Here is a 19,315-nt window from a genome sequence, read left to right as displayed (position 1 = left end):
GCACTCACAACGAACGATCGAAAAAGAAGACATGCTGGTGTAAAGGCACGAACAGTCATAGACCCACGCAGTCATACAAGAGAGAGAGAAGGAGAAGACAAGCCCGGGTGAAGACAGATAGTCATAGACGCACGCACTCACACACATCTTTCAGAACTTGCACGTGTGTCTAGGGGTCGTGTAATGATTTAAGAGGGGCTGTGTAATGGCTGGAACTGTTACCTCCTGCACATCAACAGGTGAGTAGAAAGTCGCTACTTAACAGTGAAATATTTTGACAATCATTCAGAAGCAATATTCACAAATGAACTAACATAATTCTGAAAGGAATATATGTTTTTTAATTCTTTAAATATGAGAAATATTTTGCATATGAAAATAAAATATAAAACTGTGGTATTTAGTTTATATGTAATGATGAAAGTTGAAGAAAATTTAAAAACACGATAGGCTAACTGCTGAAGATGACCGTAGACCTTAACTTAGTAACCAAATGACAGTCAACACATGCGACATCTTTTTATCGCTTGAATTGTACACAGCTGTGATAATGCGACATACACGTGATAATGTACAATTATTTACAAAATACAAATATTTAGTGATATGGTATAACGATAAATGTGGTTTATACAATGAAGTTGCGACATGTTCAGTTGTGGTGATGATAATATTCATAGTTCAGAACATAACTCCGACCCTAACCCTTCCCAACAATGCTCATCGCTTTTGAAACTTATTTACATTTTTACATCGCTGTTCTTTAAACCTATTTACACTTTTACAAAATTAAAAATATGGCCTGTGGGAAGAGTTTGACACAAGAAGTGACAGTGCAGACATATGTGGGTAAAGTTTGACCAAGAAGAGCGCAGTTATACAGATATTGTCGAGGTACATTACATAGCAAAGACTATCAAATAGGGAAATTCTGAGGTGGCACGGATTTGTCTTTATTCCGTGGCTTAGGGAGATTGTTACGGACACCATACCAGAACTGGTCTAACTTTCTGCAAGGAAGCGGTTGACCATTTTCTGGACTGATTTCAATTTCGGGCCATGTCAGTTGTTTAAAGGAACCATATTCCTGATTCTTCCATGTTTTCTTCATACAGCTGTCATCGTTTTTCAGAAGTGGTAAGTCCTCTGAAACTGGTTGTCTGGGATGGGAAGCGAGGCTGAGGAGGTTCTGATTGTGTCCTTTACCTTCTTGACGGATGACGATGATGCTCCCGTAAGAGTGCGTCTGCTGGGCCAGAGTCGTTAGAAAGTGGGGACCACCCCGACAGAGCTCATCGGGAGAGAAGAAGAAGATAACACTGTAGGCACTGACGACAGCGTTGGCTTGCTCTATGATCTCCGCTGTGAGAGACATCATGTAGTGTGAAATAACACACACACACACAGAAAATATACACGCAAAACATGTGAAAATTAAGAGCATACTTGTGAAATAAAACATACACACAGAAGGCAGTTACTGTTAAGAATGTATGTGTTGCATGTAAGACATGTCATCCTTTTGTTTCCTATACTCACGTCTTCCTAGTCTAACGACATCCACAGCAACGGCATAGCCTTCCTTCTGGAGCTGGGGAATCACGTGGTTGGTGACGAGGGAGTGGTGGTCTTCACCATGGATAACGACAACATCATGTTCCCATTTATCTGGGAACAAGAGTAGTAGTGCTTGAAAAACAAACTGGAAAGCAGGAGCTTACTCTGACACGAATCGCGCATTTTAGTTATATATATTCTTGTAGAACATCCAATGGTTTGAATTACTTTTCGAAAAGAACCATTTTAAAGGCTATTGTAGGACAACATCTACACAAAACCACCTTATTTTTCTCGACAATAAGCAACGTGTAATGGACGTACGTAAAATATATACACACATACATTTCTAAATGTCTGTTTAGAATTAGCTAAATCCTTGATCTCATAATCCGTCCAGGGGAGACTAACCTCCGTGTGGCTGTCGTCTCAGCCAGAACTTGATACATTCACCATAGCGCCGCACGGTGAAGACTGCTGCCACACCAACCAACACGCAAGTCAAGACAACTGCAATGATGTAACCCAGCCAGGACTCCTCCACACTGTCTGGGAACAAAATGGTCACACCTGTGTAAGTTTAACTCCGTGCTCAAGGCTCAATACCACATTCATTCATTGCTGAGGAAATTTGGATCATGTTTTAAATGCAGAGTGCTCTCATTACTATTATTACATTTCCTGTTATTTCAAATGTAGCACTCTGTATTATTTAACACTCTTTTAGCAATATGTATTTTCTAGCTCAGAGAACATTACACAATGGAGGAAGAACGATAATCCACAAACAGTACAAACTTATTTCTTTAGCAACTTTAAAGAGTTGTCTCCCTTCTATTAAAAAAAAACAAAACAAAAACAAAAACCCAAAAATCAAAATAAAAATAAAAAAAATAAATTAAAAAAAAAAAAAAAAACTCGAACCCACAAGTTTCATATGCACATTCACCGAACCCTTCTTTAGTGTCATCACGAATTGCATCGTGTTACACTACAGCCTCTTTGTCACACAAGTAAATATTAACCTGCTCGCACATTACTTGACAAAAATGTATATTCAACACCTTTAAATATGTATGTTTTTTCCTTGCGGATTCTGCAGATGTGTATTGTTTTCTTTCAATGCAGACTGCAATCGTATATTTAAAAACTATTGAGCAACAAGACTGCCTGGTTTGCATTTGATGGAGGGACACACGAGCGAACTTAATTTCTGTTCAAAAAGTTCCAGAAATCGGTCCATGTGTAGTAGTTGCTAAGATTTTCTGAATATAATTTCCAATTCCTCCACCACCGTCACCAGTTGAGTTATTGGGACAACTAGGCTCTCTTGCTTCTCTTTGCTGAGAGCAATGGTGAACCTACAAGTGGAACTTACTAATCGGACAGAGTACTTATACTAGTTTGAAGTTTGTGGTACTTACACAGTTGGAGTAAGCGGACAGAGTACTGGTTGGCCGGGTCAGGTGGAATTTGTGGGGTGTAAAGACGACAATTGTATTCCACTTCAAAGTCTTCAGCTGACACTTTCGAGAAAGTAAGATTGCAGGATTTTCCATTGTATCCATTAGTGCTGAGAAAGGACATCAAGCACACTGTCAGTGATTATAGATGAGCTTATTATTCACCATTCTTCCCACTCCTTTATATATTCAGTGAGAAATATTAAAAGAACTTTTCCCACACGTGGATATGTAGCCAAACGTTAAAAAATATTTTAAAAGACAGTAAATGAAATTTGAATTAAATTCCATTTTTAAGTTACAGAAGACTCAGATAAGCAAGTCGGAGAGCTATTTCACTCTGGAACAGAGAATGATAAAAATAAATAAATAAAAAGAAAACTATATTCGACGACGACGACGACGACGACGACGACGACCCAAAGCAATTTCTTACTCGCACTTGATGAAGCGGTTTGTGGAATTTCTCACGAGTTGTAGATGACCATCAGACTTATTGACCGTCCACATGACGACACCATCGTGATACCCACAGTCCCCAAAGTCTGCTGCACATTGAAGGGTTTTCTGGGCTCCCAGGGCGATGTACTGCTCTGGTTGTTCATTCGTGATCAGTTGACCCTTTCCAGACTTGCCTGTCCACATAGCAATGTATAGGCCACACTCAGTTTCCCTTGAGGTCAGGTTCCTATAACCCCCTCCCCACTTTCCCCGCGAATAAAACAGCTCTCCTCCCCTTATCACTATTCTAATCATATGTAACACATTTAAACAAAGCAATAGACTGTGTATCTTCCGTAGCAGGTCGACAAACTTTTTTTTTAAAAATCCCATTTGAATAATTGAAGGCTAACCCGCGAATAATAAAAACCCTGAGAGTGAAACCCGTGAATGGTGAGGTCTGGTAACAGGATTCTACTTCTAGTAGTGATGATGTTAAAACGGAACTCACTTCCGTTGGAAAGTAATCATGAGATGAAACTGTAGACAATATATATATACTGTTAGAAAGCCCAAAAGTCATGCCACTGAAAGTAATAAATTTTCCACTTTTTCAGTTTGAAAATGATTTTTCCAACTTGTCTTTGCTAGTGATTAAACTTTTTTTCTATACCAGTCATTGCAGTCAGTAAACTGTACAGTTAGAAACCGTTTCATTAAAAAAATCTTAGACCATCTTATAGACACTAATATGGATGTGGACTAAAATTTTAAATTGCAATATATTATCTTTGGAATCTAAAACCGACCCCTGAAAAAAATAATGACAAAAGATTGCAAATAATATGTGAATTATTGAATGATCGCAGACTGTTTTCCACGTACATGAAACCGTGTAGTTCAGAAATCCACGCGCATGCGCCGTTCCATTGCTAACTTGAAATACGTATACCCCTTCATCATCCTTCTGCACACTGTTTATAATGAGGGTCTGGTTGTTGTCACACAGCTGCAGGCCGTCTTCTCGTCCCCATGGAAACGGTAGGTAAGTATCGTCAATTATCCGATACCACTGAAAGGAGGTGAAGTTCTCGGCACACCTCGGTATTATCTCCTCGGAGCCAGCGGAGTTCTCCAGAGAAAAGTTTTTATAGTCATTCATGTTCAGCGGCCCTGGACCTGTGACAAGAGACAAGTCAGATGCAATACAGGGAACATTTCATATTTCTCTTACATTTTCTAAGAAACCTAAGAAATAAGAAACAAGATTGAAAATTATAACCACATTCCTCATCACAATTGCTTATTATGTCAACCTGTTTCCAATTAACACAACTGTGCTAATTAAGTTATTTGTTATATTCACAAGTACATCATCATTCACAGCATCAAACGTAGGTGATCTCCCCATACTTGTGCGTTTCCTATATTAGTTAGAATTTATGTAATTATGTAATTTTGAAGACCAAGTTACGAACCAGGGAGGTATTTACTGCAGTAGCCTTTTTCATGACATTCAAAAGAAGTGCCTGCAGTTTGTTGTGCCAGCCATGGCATCACCAGAACTGTGAAAATCACTGACAACAGTTGCACTTTCTCAGCTTCCATTCTTTTCAACCCCTGGAGCATCGGAGCACAGCAGACAACGAATGAAAACCTGACTGCAGAATATCAATGTTATTACTATACAAGAATTTCAACATCGACTTGAGAAGGGTTCCGCCGAGAGGAGAGAAGATTCAAGAAAGGAAAACTTACTAGAAGTTATTACTCCATCGTTTAAACAAATCAGATATAAAATTAATAATTGTTTTTCGAAACATTTAACGAATAAGAACTGAGGCCTCTTATACATTTACAACCACCAGGACATCCATTATTAATCGTGGCAGCAAGCAAATCATTGCATTCTTTGTTTTACTGGTTTTAATGCTAGCAGTATCATCATCCTCATCATCTTGCTGTTGTCCCGAGACAAGAATCCACAGAAAAACGCTTATTAACATCTCAATACATAACACAACACTAACCTGATTAATCTTCTGAAGAGAAGGGTGCAGGAGCAGAAAAAAAGATGTTGATGCACGAACAGAGTATGTTGGACTGTGGACCAGAGATTATATGGCATCCAGTGAGCAGCTTCCGCAACCCTACATCCGGTCCCACACTCGTGACTGTCGTAAGTGGAGTTTGTACTGTACTGTACCACGAAAAAAAATCACTTATATATAAATATATTAAACAATACCTCCTTTACTTTCTGCTTGGAAAAGCGACATCCTCTTTGTAGAAGACCACTTATGATATATCCGTTTCTCTGGAGAAGAGGTTTTTATGAAGGACAAAAATAGGTTGAACAGTCTGAGGACAAGAGATCACACTGAAAATGAGTTTCTAACAAGGTCCTGCCTTTAAAAAATCCAGTACTTTCTTTTTGTGATTGCATTAACTATTCTGTTGAATACCATGTTGGTGGTTATTTTATGTGCACACTGAATTGTGTGTCCCATGCAGTTGACTCATTTCCTGAATGGGATGTAGAGCCCCGACAATGAAGCAAATGAATGTAACCGTGTGTCTATTCTGTCATCTGAAATAAAAGGATCGAGACAGTGACCTGCTGTATCCCTATATATATATTAAGTATATAATATAGACACACACCCACGTGCGTGCACTCACAGAAACACACATTTCCCCAACCTACACACAGAGTGAAGCTCACAATAAGTTGGACGGTACATGGCAGATGAACTACACAGACTAAGGACAATGGCTTTAGCTGCAAGAGAGGCGAATGGTGTACTGTCTCATCAATGCAGCTGTCAAACGAATAAATTAAAATAAATAAATTAATTAAAATTTCTACTGGGAAAGGGATTTTATTATTTCTATGCATTTTAGCTGCTATTATTCCCTGTGTAAACTGTCAGCATCAACGTCATTGAGGTTTTTGATGGAACATCATTAATGCTGCAAAACAGCTACTTTTATATGAAAAGACCATCTTGGCTGCTTAAATTTGAGACAGAAGAACATTTAACCAGTAGCCACCATACATGGACCGAGTTGAGCAAATGCTGGGGGATTTTTTAATTTATCTTTCCAGCAATTTGCATGTAACATTCAGAACATACCCAGTCATGATTGATTTCTATGACATTCTGTCCGTATCGTCCGTATAGTGCCATCTTTGTTACTGCCTCTGTATGACATGGTACACTTCATATCCGCGACATTACCAGCCACTTTCTTTCAAAATTCCCAGGATTCCAAATAAAATATTTAGCTACTTTACCACCCACCACCGACATTTCCAGTCACTATATATATATATACTTTCTACAATATTCTAAACTTTTTCTATAGTATATACTTTAAACATTCCGTCACTTTCTAGTACAATTATCCCAGTTATATGTTACATATGTTACATTCCTAGTTACTTTGTGCTGTCACACTCATAACGAGGATTTTCCATTCCTGATCGTGTCGAACACCGCGACATCAATGTCTCAAAGGAAAGGAAATGACTTTTGCCCTCAGGGTATACAAAGCTGATGCACTTGAAAGTACTATATTCGTGGTAATTAATGTTGCTGAAATGCTCAACAGTTACAAATATGTAGGTAATACATTTGACAGCTGAAGTGGGACGCTAGCACGGACACAACTGTCAGTTGGGGGCCAAACAGAGTTTATAGAAAATGACAATTTTTTCCAGCTCAATGAAAGCTTTCATTCATATTCCTTTCAATCCATGTGTTTACCATCCATAAAAGGAGAAAATTTTTCATATTGTTTATTGGTCAGTTTGTAGAAAAAGTCCACAACAGGTACATGTGTTAATACTATCTTGAGTCCTGATGATAAAGATTATATATGTCACCTTTTCATGCAAGTTTGTGTCACTAACATTTACTTTTAAAGCCACGCAGTCGCTTCCACCCAGTCCCCATCCCGCCACACACCACATGTACACAAATGGAGAAATGTAATATAAATGATGTTTTATATATATAAAAAACATAATTGCTTCTACGTGTATACTTATACCTGATGTTTGAGAGTAGGTGTGTTCGAAACTTGGGGTGGCGATCGTTTTTATTTTGCTTTGGAATGTTTTTCGTTCTCTAATATGATCAATTTTCTATCAAGCCTTTCATTAAAACCTGTTGATTGCCCAGAGAAGTCATGTAATCTAGCTGCGTATAGTCTTAAAAGTGATATAATGTTCTCAAATGTTCTTTACTCAATTTTGTTGAAGATTCAACAGCATTAAATAATTGCTGATGAACCACTATGGTATTCCGCCTAAATTCATAAAAAAATAAATTTTACTTTCATAAGTTTTAGATTCAGAAATATAAGTATCACATCAAACGAAAAACATTCCAAAGCAAAATAAAAACGATCGCCACCCCAAGTTTCGAACACACCTACTTTCAAACATCAGGCCTCACACCTAACCACTAGACTACAGAGGCGAAGCTTACGAAGCTTTTTAACCTAACGTACTTGTAGAAACATCGTCTCGCTTGTGTTGGATGGGCCCTCATTGATTTTACTTTGACCTGTCATCAGTTTAAGGCCTTGAGCTATTTTGCCTGTCATAGTTCACTTTATGCCACCCTTCATAGTATTTAAAAGTTGTAGGATTAGTCCCCAGAACAAGTTTAATAGCTTTCAAAAAGTGAAGCGGAGGTTGGCTTAGAAGGGAAGTGTGCAAGGTCGCTGACGTCACGCTTCCGAAGGCTTCCGAAGCTGCTTCACTGTTCAAGAAAAAAAGATACGCGTGCGGCTCACCCAGCGTGTATATGTGTTGGTATGTGTGTGTATGTGTGCCTGTCGAACTCAATAACATATTACTATATATTCATAAACAACAGACGGATGTAATGATGCTAGCTGTTGGATGATGGGAAAATCATTACATCACTTTGATGGCAATACAGCATGGGCAAATTGCATTCTGTTCTCTGGAGCTACAGTCCAGTCAAGAAACGTTTTTGTCGAGTTCATGTTGGATGAGCATACATCTTCTGGTCCCAGAGGACAGCTGGTCTGCAGTTTGTAAGTGATTTGAGTGTGTTGCCAAGCTTAGAACTCAAAGCACTGGGATTTGAGGCACTGTCTATAAGTTGTGTTGGTATGTATTTAAAGACAGATTGTGAAGCAGTTGTTCCTTGGCCGGTGCCTGTAGATGAAAAGCTATTCTCCAGGCTTGAGAGTGTGCTATCTTGATGACATTGTGCAGATGCAACAGATTCCTCCGACAGTTGTTCTGAGTACAAGCAGCGAAAGTCTGAAAATATAGGAAACGATGAGTCAGGAGTCTGTGTAACAGTTCCATCTTCTGGGATTCTTGTTAAGATGACCTGGGCACCTAGGGGAGAACATGAAGAATAAGTACTTGGTGAAGGAGTGAGTGTCTGGTTAACTGACGGGTGGGCTACCTGAACTGTTTCTGGGGTACTATTCCTGTAATCCGTTACTGCAGCAGGAACATCTTCATCTTGTTCATCCTCTGTACTTTCTTCCTCATCCTCTTTTTCCTCAGGTTCAGTTTGTTTACAGGGTTCCTCCAGCACATTTTTAGAAATATTTTGGTATTCTCTAAACCTCTTTTTAGATGGCATATTTATTGGATATGTTAAGCTTGTAGTCTGTAATAGAGTTATTTTTTGGTTATAATCAATTTCCTCCTCTAAATCTTTGCCTTTAATTCCATTTGTGAAGGTGCCGAAGTCTTCTGGATCGTGACTGTAATGTGTTGACTCTTGACTACAGGTGGATAACAGATGTCGTCGACTGTTGGTTGAACTGCAGCTAGTCATTATCTCTCGTTGACTTGATTCTACAGTCATGTTGACAGATTGATTGGTCCTGGGTAGGTGTTTATGGAGGCTACTCCAGAACTTGTCTAGTTGTATAGAATGGAATGGCTGATCACTTTCCTCACTGATTTCAAGTTTAGGCCATGTCAAGTGCTTCAAGTCTTTCCAAGCATTTTTTATTTGACACCCTGCACTTGTCTGAATCTGTCTTTGCTCTGCTGAACTGGTTTGAGAGTGATCAATGCCTTGTTCTTCATCTTTCCGAATAACAACGACATTACGCCGGGAATGTTTCTGCTTGGCACTTGCAGCAAGCTCAGCAAGCATATGTGAATCAGCACCATGGATTTCATGTGGAGAGAAGGAGAAGATAACACTGTATGCACTGACAATGCCACTGGTTTGCTCCAAGATGGCAGCTGTGAACAGAATAAAACAATACAAAGTGATTCTCAACTGCCATAGGTACCATGAACTCAATCCTGACATATTGAAATGCCAATTTCAGTAGGGCCTGAGTGCAATATAGCAGTTATTTTCTATTCAAGAAATATCTACTATTCTAGGGGGGAAAACCTGGTGCTCTAAACAGTGGAATAAACCTTCTAGAGTGTTACATCTTAAAGTTCATTCCTTACATGAAGTCAAGATTGAATTATACTGTAAAGTTAAAAAGGACTTTTGGAATTAATTCCCCTTAATGTTCAGAACAATTTCATATCTGCTTTGAATTTTATTATTTCTGATCACGAAGGTCAAGCACAGCTCAATAAGTATGCAGAATTTTCTTTTAAAGCACTTACGATGTCCTGGTCTCATGACACAGATGCGATATCCTTCTTTCGTCAGCTGAGGTTTGATGTAATTCTCTACGAGACATTCGTGGTCTTCATCACGAATCAGAACCACATCATGTTTCCAATATCCTGAACACCAAACAGTGGTGGAAAGCAGATTAGAAGGAGCATATTTCATATGTATATATAAATATAAACTGTGTGCATTCATATATATTTAGTAAACAAAGAATTTGCTTAAAATGTCTTATTTTATGTATTTTTAAAATGATTATCTCATCTATTTATGGAAAACTCTTATTTCTTTTTTTCATTAAGCATTTATTTCTAAGCTGAAATATGTGCTTGTGATAATATTAATGTGTTTGCATGATGAGTAATATTTTGCATTATTGTTGAGCTTCATTATTTTTGTTGTTAAAAAGACATACTTCGTTCTGGCTGCCGTCTCAGCCAAAATTTGATACGTTCTCCATGGTGACGCACTATAAAGACCGTTATCCCACTGACTAATGCACAGCCTAAGGCAGTTCCAATGATAATAAACAGCCATGACTTTTTCAGAGTGTCTGAAAATAAGATGATCACTTCAGTACAGGTTGCATTCATTAATTACTGAAAAATTTTAAATTAAACTTTGAACTGGACTGTTCTTATTATTCCTTGAAGAAATTTTGTGCTATTGAAAATTAAGTACTGTGTATTTACCAGATTATGACATTTTCAGAAAGGAGAAAGTGTATTTGTGTGCAGGGTATGCCTAATTACACCCATATTAAACTATTTTTTGTTAATGCACCACAGTTCATAGCATCAAAGTTAAGTTTTCATCATATATAACAAACTGTAAAAAAGCACTACAAATAAGTGCTATATAGTTTAGTCTGAAAGTCTCATAAGTATTACTTCTGCAAGTCTTCCTGATTATTATCACAGAAGCTTTATGCACCTCACATCATTGTATCCATACTGAATAAGCTATAAGAAGTTGAACCAGAACAGTTCAAATATTTAACATTTTTTTCTTTACTGACAGCAAAATATAACACTGAAGTCCGACTCACCTAGTTTGATAAAAACGACTGAATACTGATTATCCGAGCTTAAACTCTCTTCTGGTATGATCAGAAGACAGATATATTTCACTCCAAAGTCATCTTCTGACACTTTTGAAAAGGTAAGATTGCAAGATTGTCCATTGAATCCACCAGTGCTGCAAACAGGAGAATTAATTAGAAGGTCAAGAAGCAAGTACACAAGTAAGGGATTAAAACTAACACTGTTCACCTCTCTTATGACTTATGCCATTTATCCAGATTTTTCTTAAGAGCAATCAAAAATAGTTTATCTTTTAAATCTTTTAACAACACATCAAGTCCTGTTGAGACAAACTAATGCGTATTATTCCAAAAAGACAAATAGACTTTAACAAAGCATTTGCCTGTATAAGTCATCATTACCTGAATAAAACAGTTTCAAAACTATAAGAGATTAGATGATAAATTTAAGAGGAAAGAAAATACCATTTAAACCAGTCCTCACTTGCATGTGATGAAGCGGTTGGTGGTGTTTGCGGTAAGATGTTGTTGACCATGTGACGTTTGTACATACCACATGACAGCACCATCACTGTGATAATCACAGTTTCCGAAGTATGCTGCACAGTGAAGCGTTTTCTGAGCTCCCAGGGTGATGTACTGCTCTGGTTGTTCCTTCGTGATCAGTTGACTCCTTCCAGGTTTGCCTGTCATAAGTTGCGCACGTTGCAAGGTCATGATGCAATATGTCAATAAACTAGATGCACAATCCTATCAAATGCATATACACACTGGAAATATTGGCCTCAGGATTTGAAAAGTGACTCAGAAAATATAGATTCTTCAGAAATTTATGATGGTTTAAAAAAAGTAAAATATAAATCTGTAATGCTAAGATTTATTGTCAGCAAGAAGCCAAGCTTTTTCTGATTTATTTTCTGACAACAAATAATAAGTTAAAAAAATATGTACAGGCAACCTCATAGTTGATAAATCCCCACACATCTGCTGTTCCATTGCTAGCTTTATATATGTAGGTTCCTTTATCCATCATCTGCAGACTTTTTATAATGATGGTCTGATTGCTGTCACAAAGTTCAATTCCGCTTTCTCGTCCCCATGGAAATGGCACATGAGTATTGTTTATCAACTTATACCATTGAAAAGTTGTAAAATTTTCAGCACAGTGCCATAGTGCACCCATCCGACCATGGAAGTCTTCAAAAGTCAGGTTTTCATTGTTATTCATATCTATTGATCCGGGACCTGCAAATCAGAGTATAACACATTGTCGTGAAAATTTCTGTTAAGTGAATATTATCTTTTTCCCCACAGAGACTATTACGCTGGACATTGTCAAGTATTTTAAAATTCTTTTTGTGTTAGAATGCTAGAATAAGAAAAGCCAAGTTACATTCTTCTCTGTGACTTCAAACTAAGGGCAATCTGACTTTGTGGTGAGGTGGCTGTCAAAGTAGTTTACTTTTGAATCAAGTAGTCTTTAACATTTCTCTTAAAAAATTTCATTCTGGTTATGCCATAAATATACTGGCACAGTATACTGAGCTATTCTGCAATCGCACACACATTGTCTATCTTGCAAACACACACTCATTCACACACATATTAGTACATATTTCCTTGAAACTGGGGATGCATTCACGAACCTGCTCGATAGTTCCTGGTTACTGAAACCCCTGGTTTATGAAAGTAAAAAGTCTTTTACAAAATTACCAGAGAAAATAGCATAATGTGGCATAGTCCCTTGGTTTCAGCGCAGAACCACTTCCCTCCCACAGACCTCAATAAAAGTTTTTTTTTTCTTTTCACCAAAACCCCAACATGGAAGTATGTCTCTGATCCAACACAATTAAGATGCTCTCAAAGACCTTAACCTTCGCACTAATCTAATACTAACCTAAACTAACTTTTAAAATAACACTAACCTACCCCAAACCCTCCCCTGTGGGACCCCGGGGTATGCTTGCCTAGCAAGCATTGTAAGAATAGGGTCCCTGCCATCCAGCCAGGCATGTCGTAAGAGGCGACTAAGGTGGACACCTCACCTAGAGGTAAATTAGGTTGTGGTAGGGCTAACAACCCCACCATGTAAAAAAAAGTATGTTACAGAAACTAAAACCAGAGAACTCGTCACAGATGGCGGAGGTAATGAAGCACACCAGGTGACTGGACTAATGACGGACGACAGCCAAACCCGAAAGGGAGCTGGCGCCCCGACAGTGGATTTACTGAAGCCGAGGCAAAAGTTGAGGGTGGGGTGCTGGAACGTCCAGACCTTGTACCAGACTGGCAGGATGCTCCAATTAGTCAAGGAGTTTGACAACTACAACTTGGACATCCTGGGAGTCAGTGAGGTCAGATGGACCGGCACGGAAAGAGGAGACTAGCGTCAGGACATACCATCTTGTTCTCAGGAAGATCAGACGCTCAGCACTCTGAAGGAGTAGCTCTACTCCTCAACAAGAAAACGGAAAAGGCACTGCTGGAATGGAAGCCTTATGGACCTAGGCTTTTGAGAGCAAGATTCCATTCAAAGTACACCAAGCTGACAGTGCTAGCCTGCTATGCACCAACAAATGACTCTGAGGCAGAAGACAAGGATGCTTTTTACGATCAGCTCCAAGCAGCCTCAGAGAGCGTTCCAGCCCATGACATGTTGCTCATCATCGGCGATCTCAATGCCAAGGTGGGAAGTGACAATACCTGCAGGGAGCATGTCATGGGCAAACATGGAATCGGAACCATCAATGACAACGGAGAGAGACTGGCAGACTTTTGTGAAGAAAACAACCTACTGATTGGTGGCACACTCTTCCCACACAAAGACATCCACAAGGCAACATGGACATCACCAGATGGGAGCACAAAGAACCAGATAGACCATGTCATCATCAACCGAAAATGGAGGAGCTCACTTCAAGATGTTAGAGCCTACAGAGGAGCAGACATTGCCAGTGACCACACTCTTGTGATAGCCACAGTTTCACTGAAGCTACGTCGATCACGAGGAAAACAGGCACGCCAGCAGAGAGTGGACTCCGGCAAACTGAAAAATCCAGTCATAGAAAGGGCCTTTGCTATGGAAGTAAAGAACAGGTTCCAAGCACTAGGAGACCAACAAGAGATGACCTTAGACGACTTCAATCGAGTCTTACAGGAATCAGGAGAGAAAATACTGGGCTTCCAACGGAAAAAGAAAGAACAGTGGATCAGAGAAGAGACATGGAAGAAGATAGAAGAGAGAAAGTCAGCCAAGCAAAGAATCAACAGCACCAGATCTGAACGCCTGAAAGAACAACTCAGACAAAGATATGCAAAACTAAACAAAGAGGTAAAGAGGATGGCAAGAACCGACAAAAGAGACCACATAGAGAAACTGGCAGATGAAGCAGAAAATGCAGCAAGTAAAAATGACCTGAAGACACTGTACAAGATAAACAAACAGCTCAACAACGGGTTTAAGAACAGTGATGTGCCAGTGAAAGACATGAACGGTAATGTCATCGAGGGAGAGGCAGGAAAACTACAGCGCTGGAAGGAACATTTTGAGTCGGTTCTGAACAGACCAGATCCCCCTCAGCTTGCAGACATCCAGCCAGCAGCTATAGACCTTGACATCTGCACAGACCCACCAAGCCTGGAAGAAGTGACAGCAGCAGTCAAGACAATGAAGAGCGGCAAAGCACCAGGGGCAGATGGAATAACAGCAGAGATGTTGAAAGCAGATATAAATGTGACAGCTCCCAAGCTGACTGAAATCTTCAAGCAAGTTTGGGAATCAGGCAGCTCCCTGTTGCTTGGAAGACAGGGCTCATCTTCAAGTTACCCAAGAAAGGAGATCTTGGAGACTGCAATAATTGGAGGGGCATAACACTTCTTTCCCTCACCAGCAAGGTCTTCAGCAAGATTGTTTTGTCAAGACTGACGGCAACTCTTGAGAAAGACCTCCGACCACAGCAAGCAGGATTTTGTCCTGGGCGATCCTGCTCCGAACACATCTTCATTCTGCGACAGATTCTGGAGCAGAGCAACGAATGGAACACACCGCTGTACATCAATTTCATCGACCTGGAGAAGGCTTTTGACAGCATCCACCGCGAGTCCTTATGGAAGATCCTGAGGCATTACGGAGTCCCTGCAAAACTTGTTCAGGTCATTGCAATGCTGTACAGCGATTTCAAATCCCAGGTTGTCTGTGACACGGAGCTCACAGACCCCTTCAACGTCAGTACCGGGGTGAAGCAGGCTGCATTCTGTCGCCGTTCCTCTTCATCCTGGCCATGGACTGGATCATGAAGACTTCCACCGACAGTGAGAGGAGAGGATCAGATGGACCATGACTATGACAGCAACAACAACGCTGGAAGACTTGGACTTTGCTGATGACATTGCCCTGCTGTCACACCGCCACCAAGACATGCATGAAAAAACAAAGGCCTTCTCAGAAACAGCTGGAAACCTTGGCTTGAAGGTCAGCACAAAGAAAACGAAAGTATGAGAGTGAACGCCAGAGTCCAAGACGGCATCAAACTAAATGGAGAAGAGATTGAGGAAGTTGACAGTTTCACCTATCTTGGGTCCAAAATGTCAAACACAGGGGATGCGGAGGTGAGATTCGAGCCGACTGGCGAAAGCCAGCCAGGCCTTCGCCTCACTCAGAGAGCACATGGAAGGCAAAAAACATCAGCCAGAAGATCAAACTGAGAATCTTCAAGTCAAATGTGATCAGCACCCTCCTTTACGGATCAGAATCCTGGAAGATGACCAAAACCATCAGTAACAAGCTTGACGTCTTCCAAAACAGATGCCTCAGGCGCATACTTAACATCTTTTGGCCAAATACCATCAGCAACGAAGAACTCCACCGAAGAACTGAAACCGAGTCCATCACCACGCAAGTTCAACGAAGGCGTTGGCGATGGATTGGACATGTGCTCCGCCAGCAGACAGCAGACCTTTCCAGAGTCGCCCTACGATGGACTCCAGACGGCCGAAGAAAACGAGGCCGCCCAAAGGAAACTTGGAGAAGAACAGTGGAAAGGGAGATGAAAGGAAAGGGCTGGACATGGGGTCACCTAGAGCGGGTTTCAGCCGATCGACATCGGTGGCGGACTCTGGTTGAGGCCTTATGTGCAACCTGATGCACGAAGAGGAATAGATAGATAGATAGACCCCAAACCCTAATCACTGCCAATCTTCATCATCAGTTTCCATAAAGTAAATCAAAACACACATACGCACATGGCCATACCTGGCCAGTTTTGACTGCATGGTCCTTGTTCATGACATCTAAAAGGATCGTCAGCAGCAGTTGCATCTGGCAGCCATGTCAGTAGTAGGACAACAAAAATTGTTGAACACAACTGTAGCTTGCAGAAATCCATGGTCTCTCCAGTTTCCATCTTGAGATGGCCACAAAACAGCAGTTCACATTATTATTATTACTCAACTAATATAATGATAAGATACGACATCAAAAGAGATTGGAAAGGAAATGCGTACAAAAGTGGTACTTACATATAACTCCTATTTATTGTGGAATCCCTTCGAGGAATATCTCAAGAGTTTCATGGCTTAAAATCTTTACACAAGTTCATTGCATATCCCGGTACAAGTACATATCACTGGATTCGCCCGTGAGCATACAAACAGTGCCGCGGTAAAATATATTTTAAATATATATTAAAAGCTCTAGTTTTTCATGACATTAAATTGTTTTTGCAGGGGATAGCGCGAACGCAGTCCCCCTTACGCATAAATTACGCACTCGAGTCACCCACATTTGGGGTGATCGCAGGGGTCAACCCGCCCCAGGTGCAATGGGCAGGCCTCGCCCTGGGAGGACCTCCTTGATGATCAAGGTGCCTCCCGTGCCAGGTAAGTATGATTGACATGAACGTGTGACACACCCACCCCAAACTATTTGTGCGCTATTCTGTGGTGTTCTAAGAGATTTTGATTTATAGTTTTTTTCCCATCTATTTACTCAGATAGTATATATTTCGTCAATGGTGAACAAAGTACATTATAAACAAAATTTTGTCATTTTATTCAAAATGTTAAGCAACAAGCGTGTTTTTAAAATTCTCAAATTAAGGTAAACGACAAAAGTTTAGACAACTGCAATCTTCGCGCCATTGGCATTGCGGTTACCTCTCTTGCTTTTGTCAGAGGTCAGAGGTCAGCAGTACGACCGACAACATCTCAGCTGTTCCTCGATCAACTCTAATGTGGGCGGTTAAGAAAAAGGGAGCTTTATCACTTGAAGTGAATTATTTACCTTACTATCTATTTCTTAGACTAGTTGAAGCAATAAAGGGAGGTAGGGTATGCTTATTTAATAACGCTTCCTAAACAAAGCAACTTAGCCTACGGCCATACCACTTTGAACACACCGGTTCTCGTCTGATCACCAAAGTTAAGCAACGTCGGGCCCGGTTAGTACTTGGATGGGTGACCGCATGGGAACACCGGGTGCTGTAGGCGAACTTTTTTTTTTTTTTCAAATAGTTTCTCACTCGCTTGTGGTGGATGGGCCCTCATTGATTGTACCTTGACCTGTCATCAGTTTAAGGCCTTGAGCAATTTTGCCTGTCATAGTTCACTTTATGCCACCCTTCACAGTATTTTAAAGTTGTAGAATTAGTCCCCCAGAACAAGTTTCATAGCTTTCAAAGAGTGAAGCGGAGGTTGGCTTAGAAGGGAAGTGTGCAAGGTCGCTGACGTCACGCTTCCGAAGGCTTCCGAAGCTGCTTCACTGTTCAAGAAAAAAAGATACGCGTCCCGGCCGTCCGCATACCAGACAGGTTGACGCTCTGCCTTTAACTGTCACTAGCATGTTGAGAGTATGTCCTGGTACGGCGATCATGGTGGGGATTTTCCCCATGTTCTTTCTCTGCATCTCGACCTTTAGGTATCTTGTCCCCTTGTCGCTGCCGTCTTCCTCTCTCTCCGTCTGAATTTCTTTGACTCTCCCTATTTGCTCGAAGCCCCTAGTGAGGAGAGCGTTCTGGATATACGGTGGGACCCAGTGGATCCTTACCTCCACCACTGCGCAGTCCGCGTGTTCAACATGTGCCGTGACGCCTTGTGGAAGTGTCATGGGGCTGGCCTCAAGGACTGTCGGTACGAACTCTGGTCTTGAATGAGTGACATTGACTAGGCGAGGGTTTTCACCCTTCCATATGCCGACAATCTCGGCCTTTGGTACGCCGGACGCTATCAAGATGGCGACGATGGCTTCCCTTCTAGTGAGGAGGGCGTGTCGGCCTGACAGGTGCAGCTGGATCGTTGATCTTTTTAGGAGTTCATCGCAGTCTCCATCTTCGAGGGTGAAGGAAACTACTCCCACCTCCGAGAGAGGGATGAAGCCGCCTGGTGGTCTTGTTGCTGAGGTGATGTCGTTGCCGCCGGTGACGATCTGTGAGTACAAGGAAGGCATGTCTGGAAAATATCAGTGCTGAGACAAGGAGCCCTGACTGGGGCGCTGCTGTGTGGCTGACTCCTCTTGCTGTCGTGGAGTCGACTCTCTACCACCTACTCAGGTGTATCCGGCCTTAAAAGGCCACGATATCGCAAAAACTGAAAAATCGAAGAACAGATACAGGTAGTCCTCGACTTACGACGGGGATCCGTTCTTAACGCGGCGTCGTAAACCGAATTTCGACGTAAGTCGGATCATACGTTCATACCGTACTGTACCATAATAACAGTACAGTACTGCAAACACTTAGCCTATCCAAACACCTATCCTAACACAGTCCCTACATAACTATCAACAAACATAAGTACAGTACAATATTGTGCAGTACAGTACACTGTGTTATCACTGTCGCTTTCATAGGAGCAGATCCTGTCACGTGTTCAAGGATGCGATCTCTATCCTTGATAATCGTAGCGACAGTCGAGCGACGAAGTCCTAAAGACCTGCTAATTTCTGTTGCTGTTTCCCCCTTATCAGATTGCCTTATGATATCCACTTTCACTTCCATGGTGATGGCCTTCCTTTTCTTTGATGCACTGACCTCGTAAGTCGGAATGAGCGTCGTAACCACGAAACGACGTAACTCGAGACCGTCGTAACCCGAGGACTACCTGTACTACACTTTGCAGTTTAGCCTTTTGGCTAAGATCAAAGAACGTGGTACCACAGACGACGAGAC

The 19,315-nt window shown here is 40.9% G+C and overlaps 2 protein-coding genes and 2 non-coding genes across 16 annotated transcripts in view; 1 reads left to right on the top strand and 3 right to left on the bottom strand.

Moving 5' to 3' along the window:
- Positions 1–318: 318 nt before the first annotated feature.
- Positions 319–5,656, bottom strand: LOC112555199. Of its 3 annotated transcripts, none has more exons than XM_025223483.1 (8): positions 5,492–5,656; positions 4,940–5,122; positions 4,347–4,640; positions 3,457–3,655; positions 2,982–3,130; positions 1,969–2,106; positions 1,540–1,668; positions 319–1,362 (listed from the first exon to the last, which is right to left on the bottom strand). In XM_025223483.1, the coding sequence occupies exons 2-8, from the start codon at positions 5,088–5,090 to the stop codon at positions 917–919; spliced, it is 1,506 nt and encodes a 501-aa protein (XP_025079268.1). In that variant the 5' UTR covers positions 5,091–5,122; positions 5,492–5,656; the 3' UTR covers positions 319–916. The 3 variants fall into 3 exon arrangements, with proteins under 3 accessions (XP_025079268.1, XP_025079267.1, XP_025079269.1); XM_025223482.1 differs by having other exon boundaries at positions 4,940–5,118; XM_025223484.1 differs by having other exon boundaries at positions 4,940–5,081.
- Positions 5,657–7,874: 2,218 nt separating this feature from the next.
- The window catches only part of LOC112555198, a 60,631-nt gene continuing 49,190 nt past the window's right edge, over positions 7,875–19,315 (bottom strand). For 3 of the 11 annotated variants that reach the window (XM_025223477.1, XM_025223476.1, XM_025223480.1), the window contains 5 exons: positions 11,638–11,839; positions 11,160–11,308; positions 10,527–10,664; positions 10,102–10,224; positions 7,875–9,717 (listed from right to left, as the gene is read on the bottom strand). In XM_025223477.1, coding sequence (XP_025079262.1) covers positions 8,480–9,717; positions 10,102–10,224; positions 10,527–10,664; positions 11,160–11,308; positions 11,638–11,839 — 1,850 coding nt within the window. In that variant the 3' untranslated portion in view covers positions 7,875–8,479. Of the gene's footprint in view, positions 9,718–10,101; positions 10,225–10,526; positions 10,665–11,159; positions 11,309–11,637; positions 11,840–12,104; positions 12,399–12,799; positions 12,830–16,390; positions 16,556–19,315 lie in introns of those variants that run through there. The other 8 variants (XM_025223472.1, XM_025223478.1, XM_025223475.1 and 5 more) reach the window with 8 other exon arrangements.
- On the bottom strand, positions 16,875–17,038 carry LOC112555983. The gene has a single exon (XR_003097581.1). It is a non-coding gene; the product is annotated as a U1 spliceosomal RNA (small nuclear RNA).
- LOC112555977 lies at positions 17,521–17,639 on the top strand. Its single transcript, XR_003097577.1, has one exon. It is a non-coding gene; the product is annotated as a 5S ribosomal RNA (ribosomal RNA).

Source organism: Pomacea canaliculata, linkage group LG14 (genome assembly GCF_003073045.1).
Source record: "Pomacea canaliculata isolate SZHN2017 linkage group LG14, ASM307304v1, whole genome shotgun sequence".
Classification (NCBI taxonomy): domain Eukaryota; kingdom Metazoa; phylum Mollusca; class Gastropoda; order Architaenioglossa; family Ampullariidae; genus Pomacea; species Pomacea canaliculata.
Note: the sequence above shows the minus strand (reverse complement) of the source record. Positions and strands in the feature narration are given on the sequence as shown.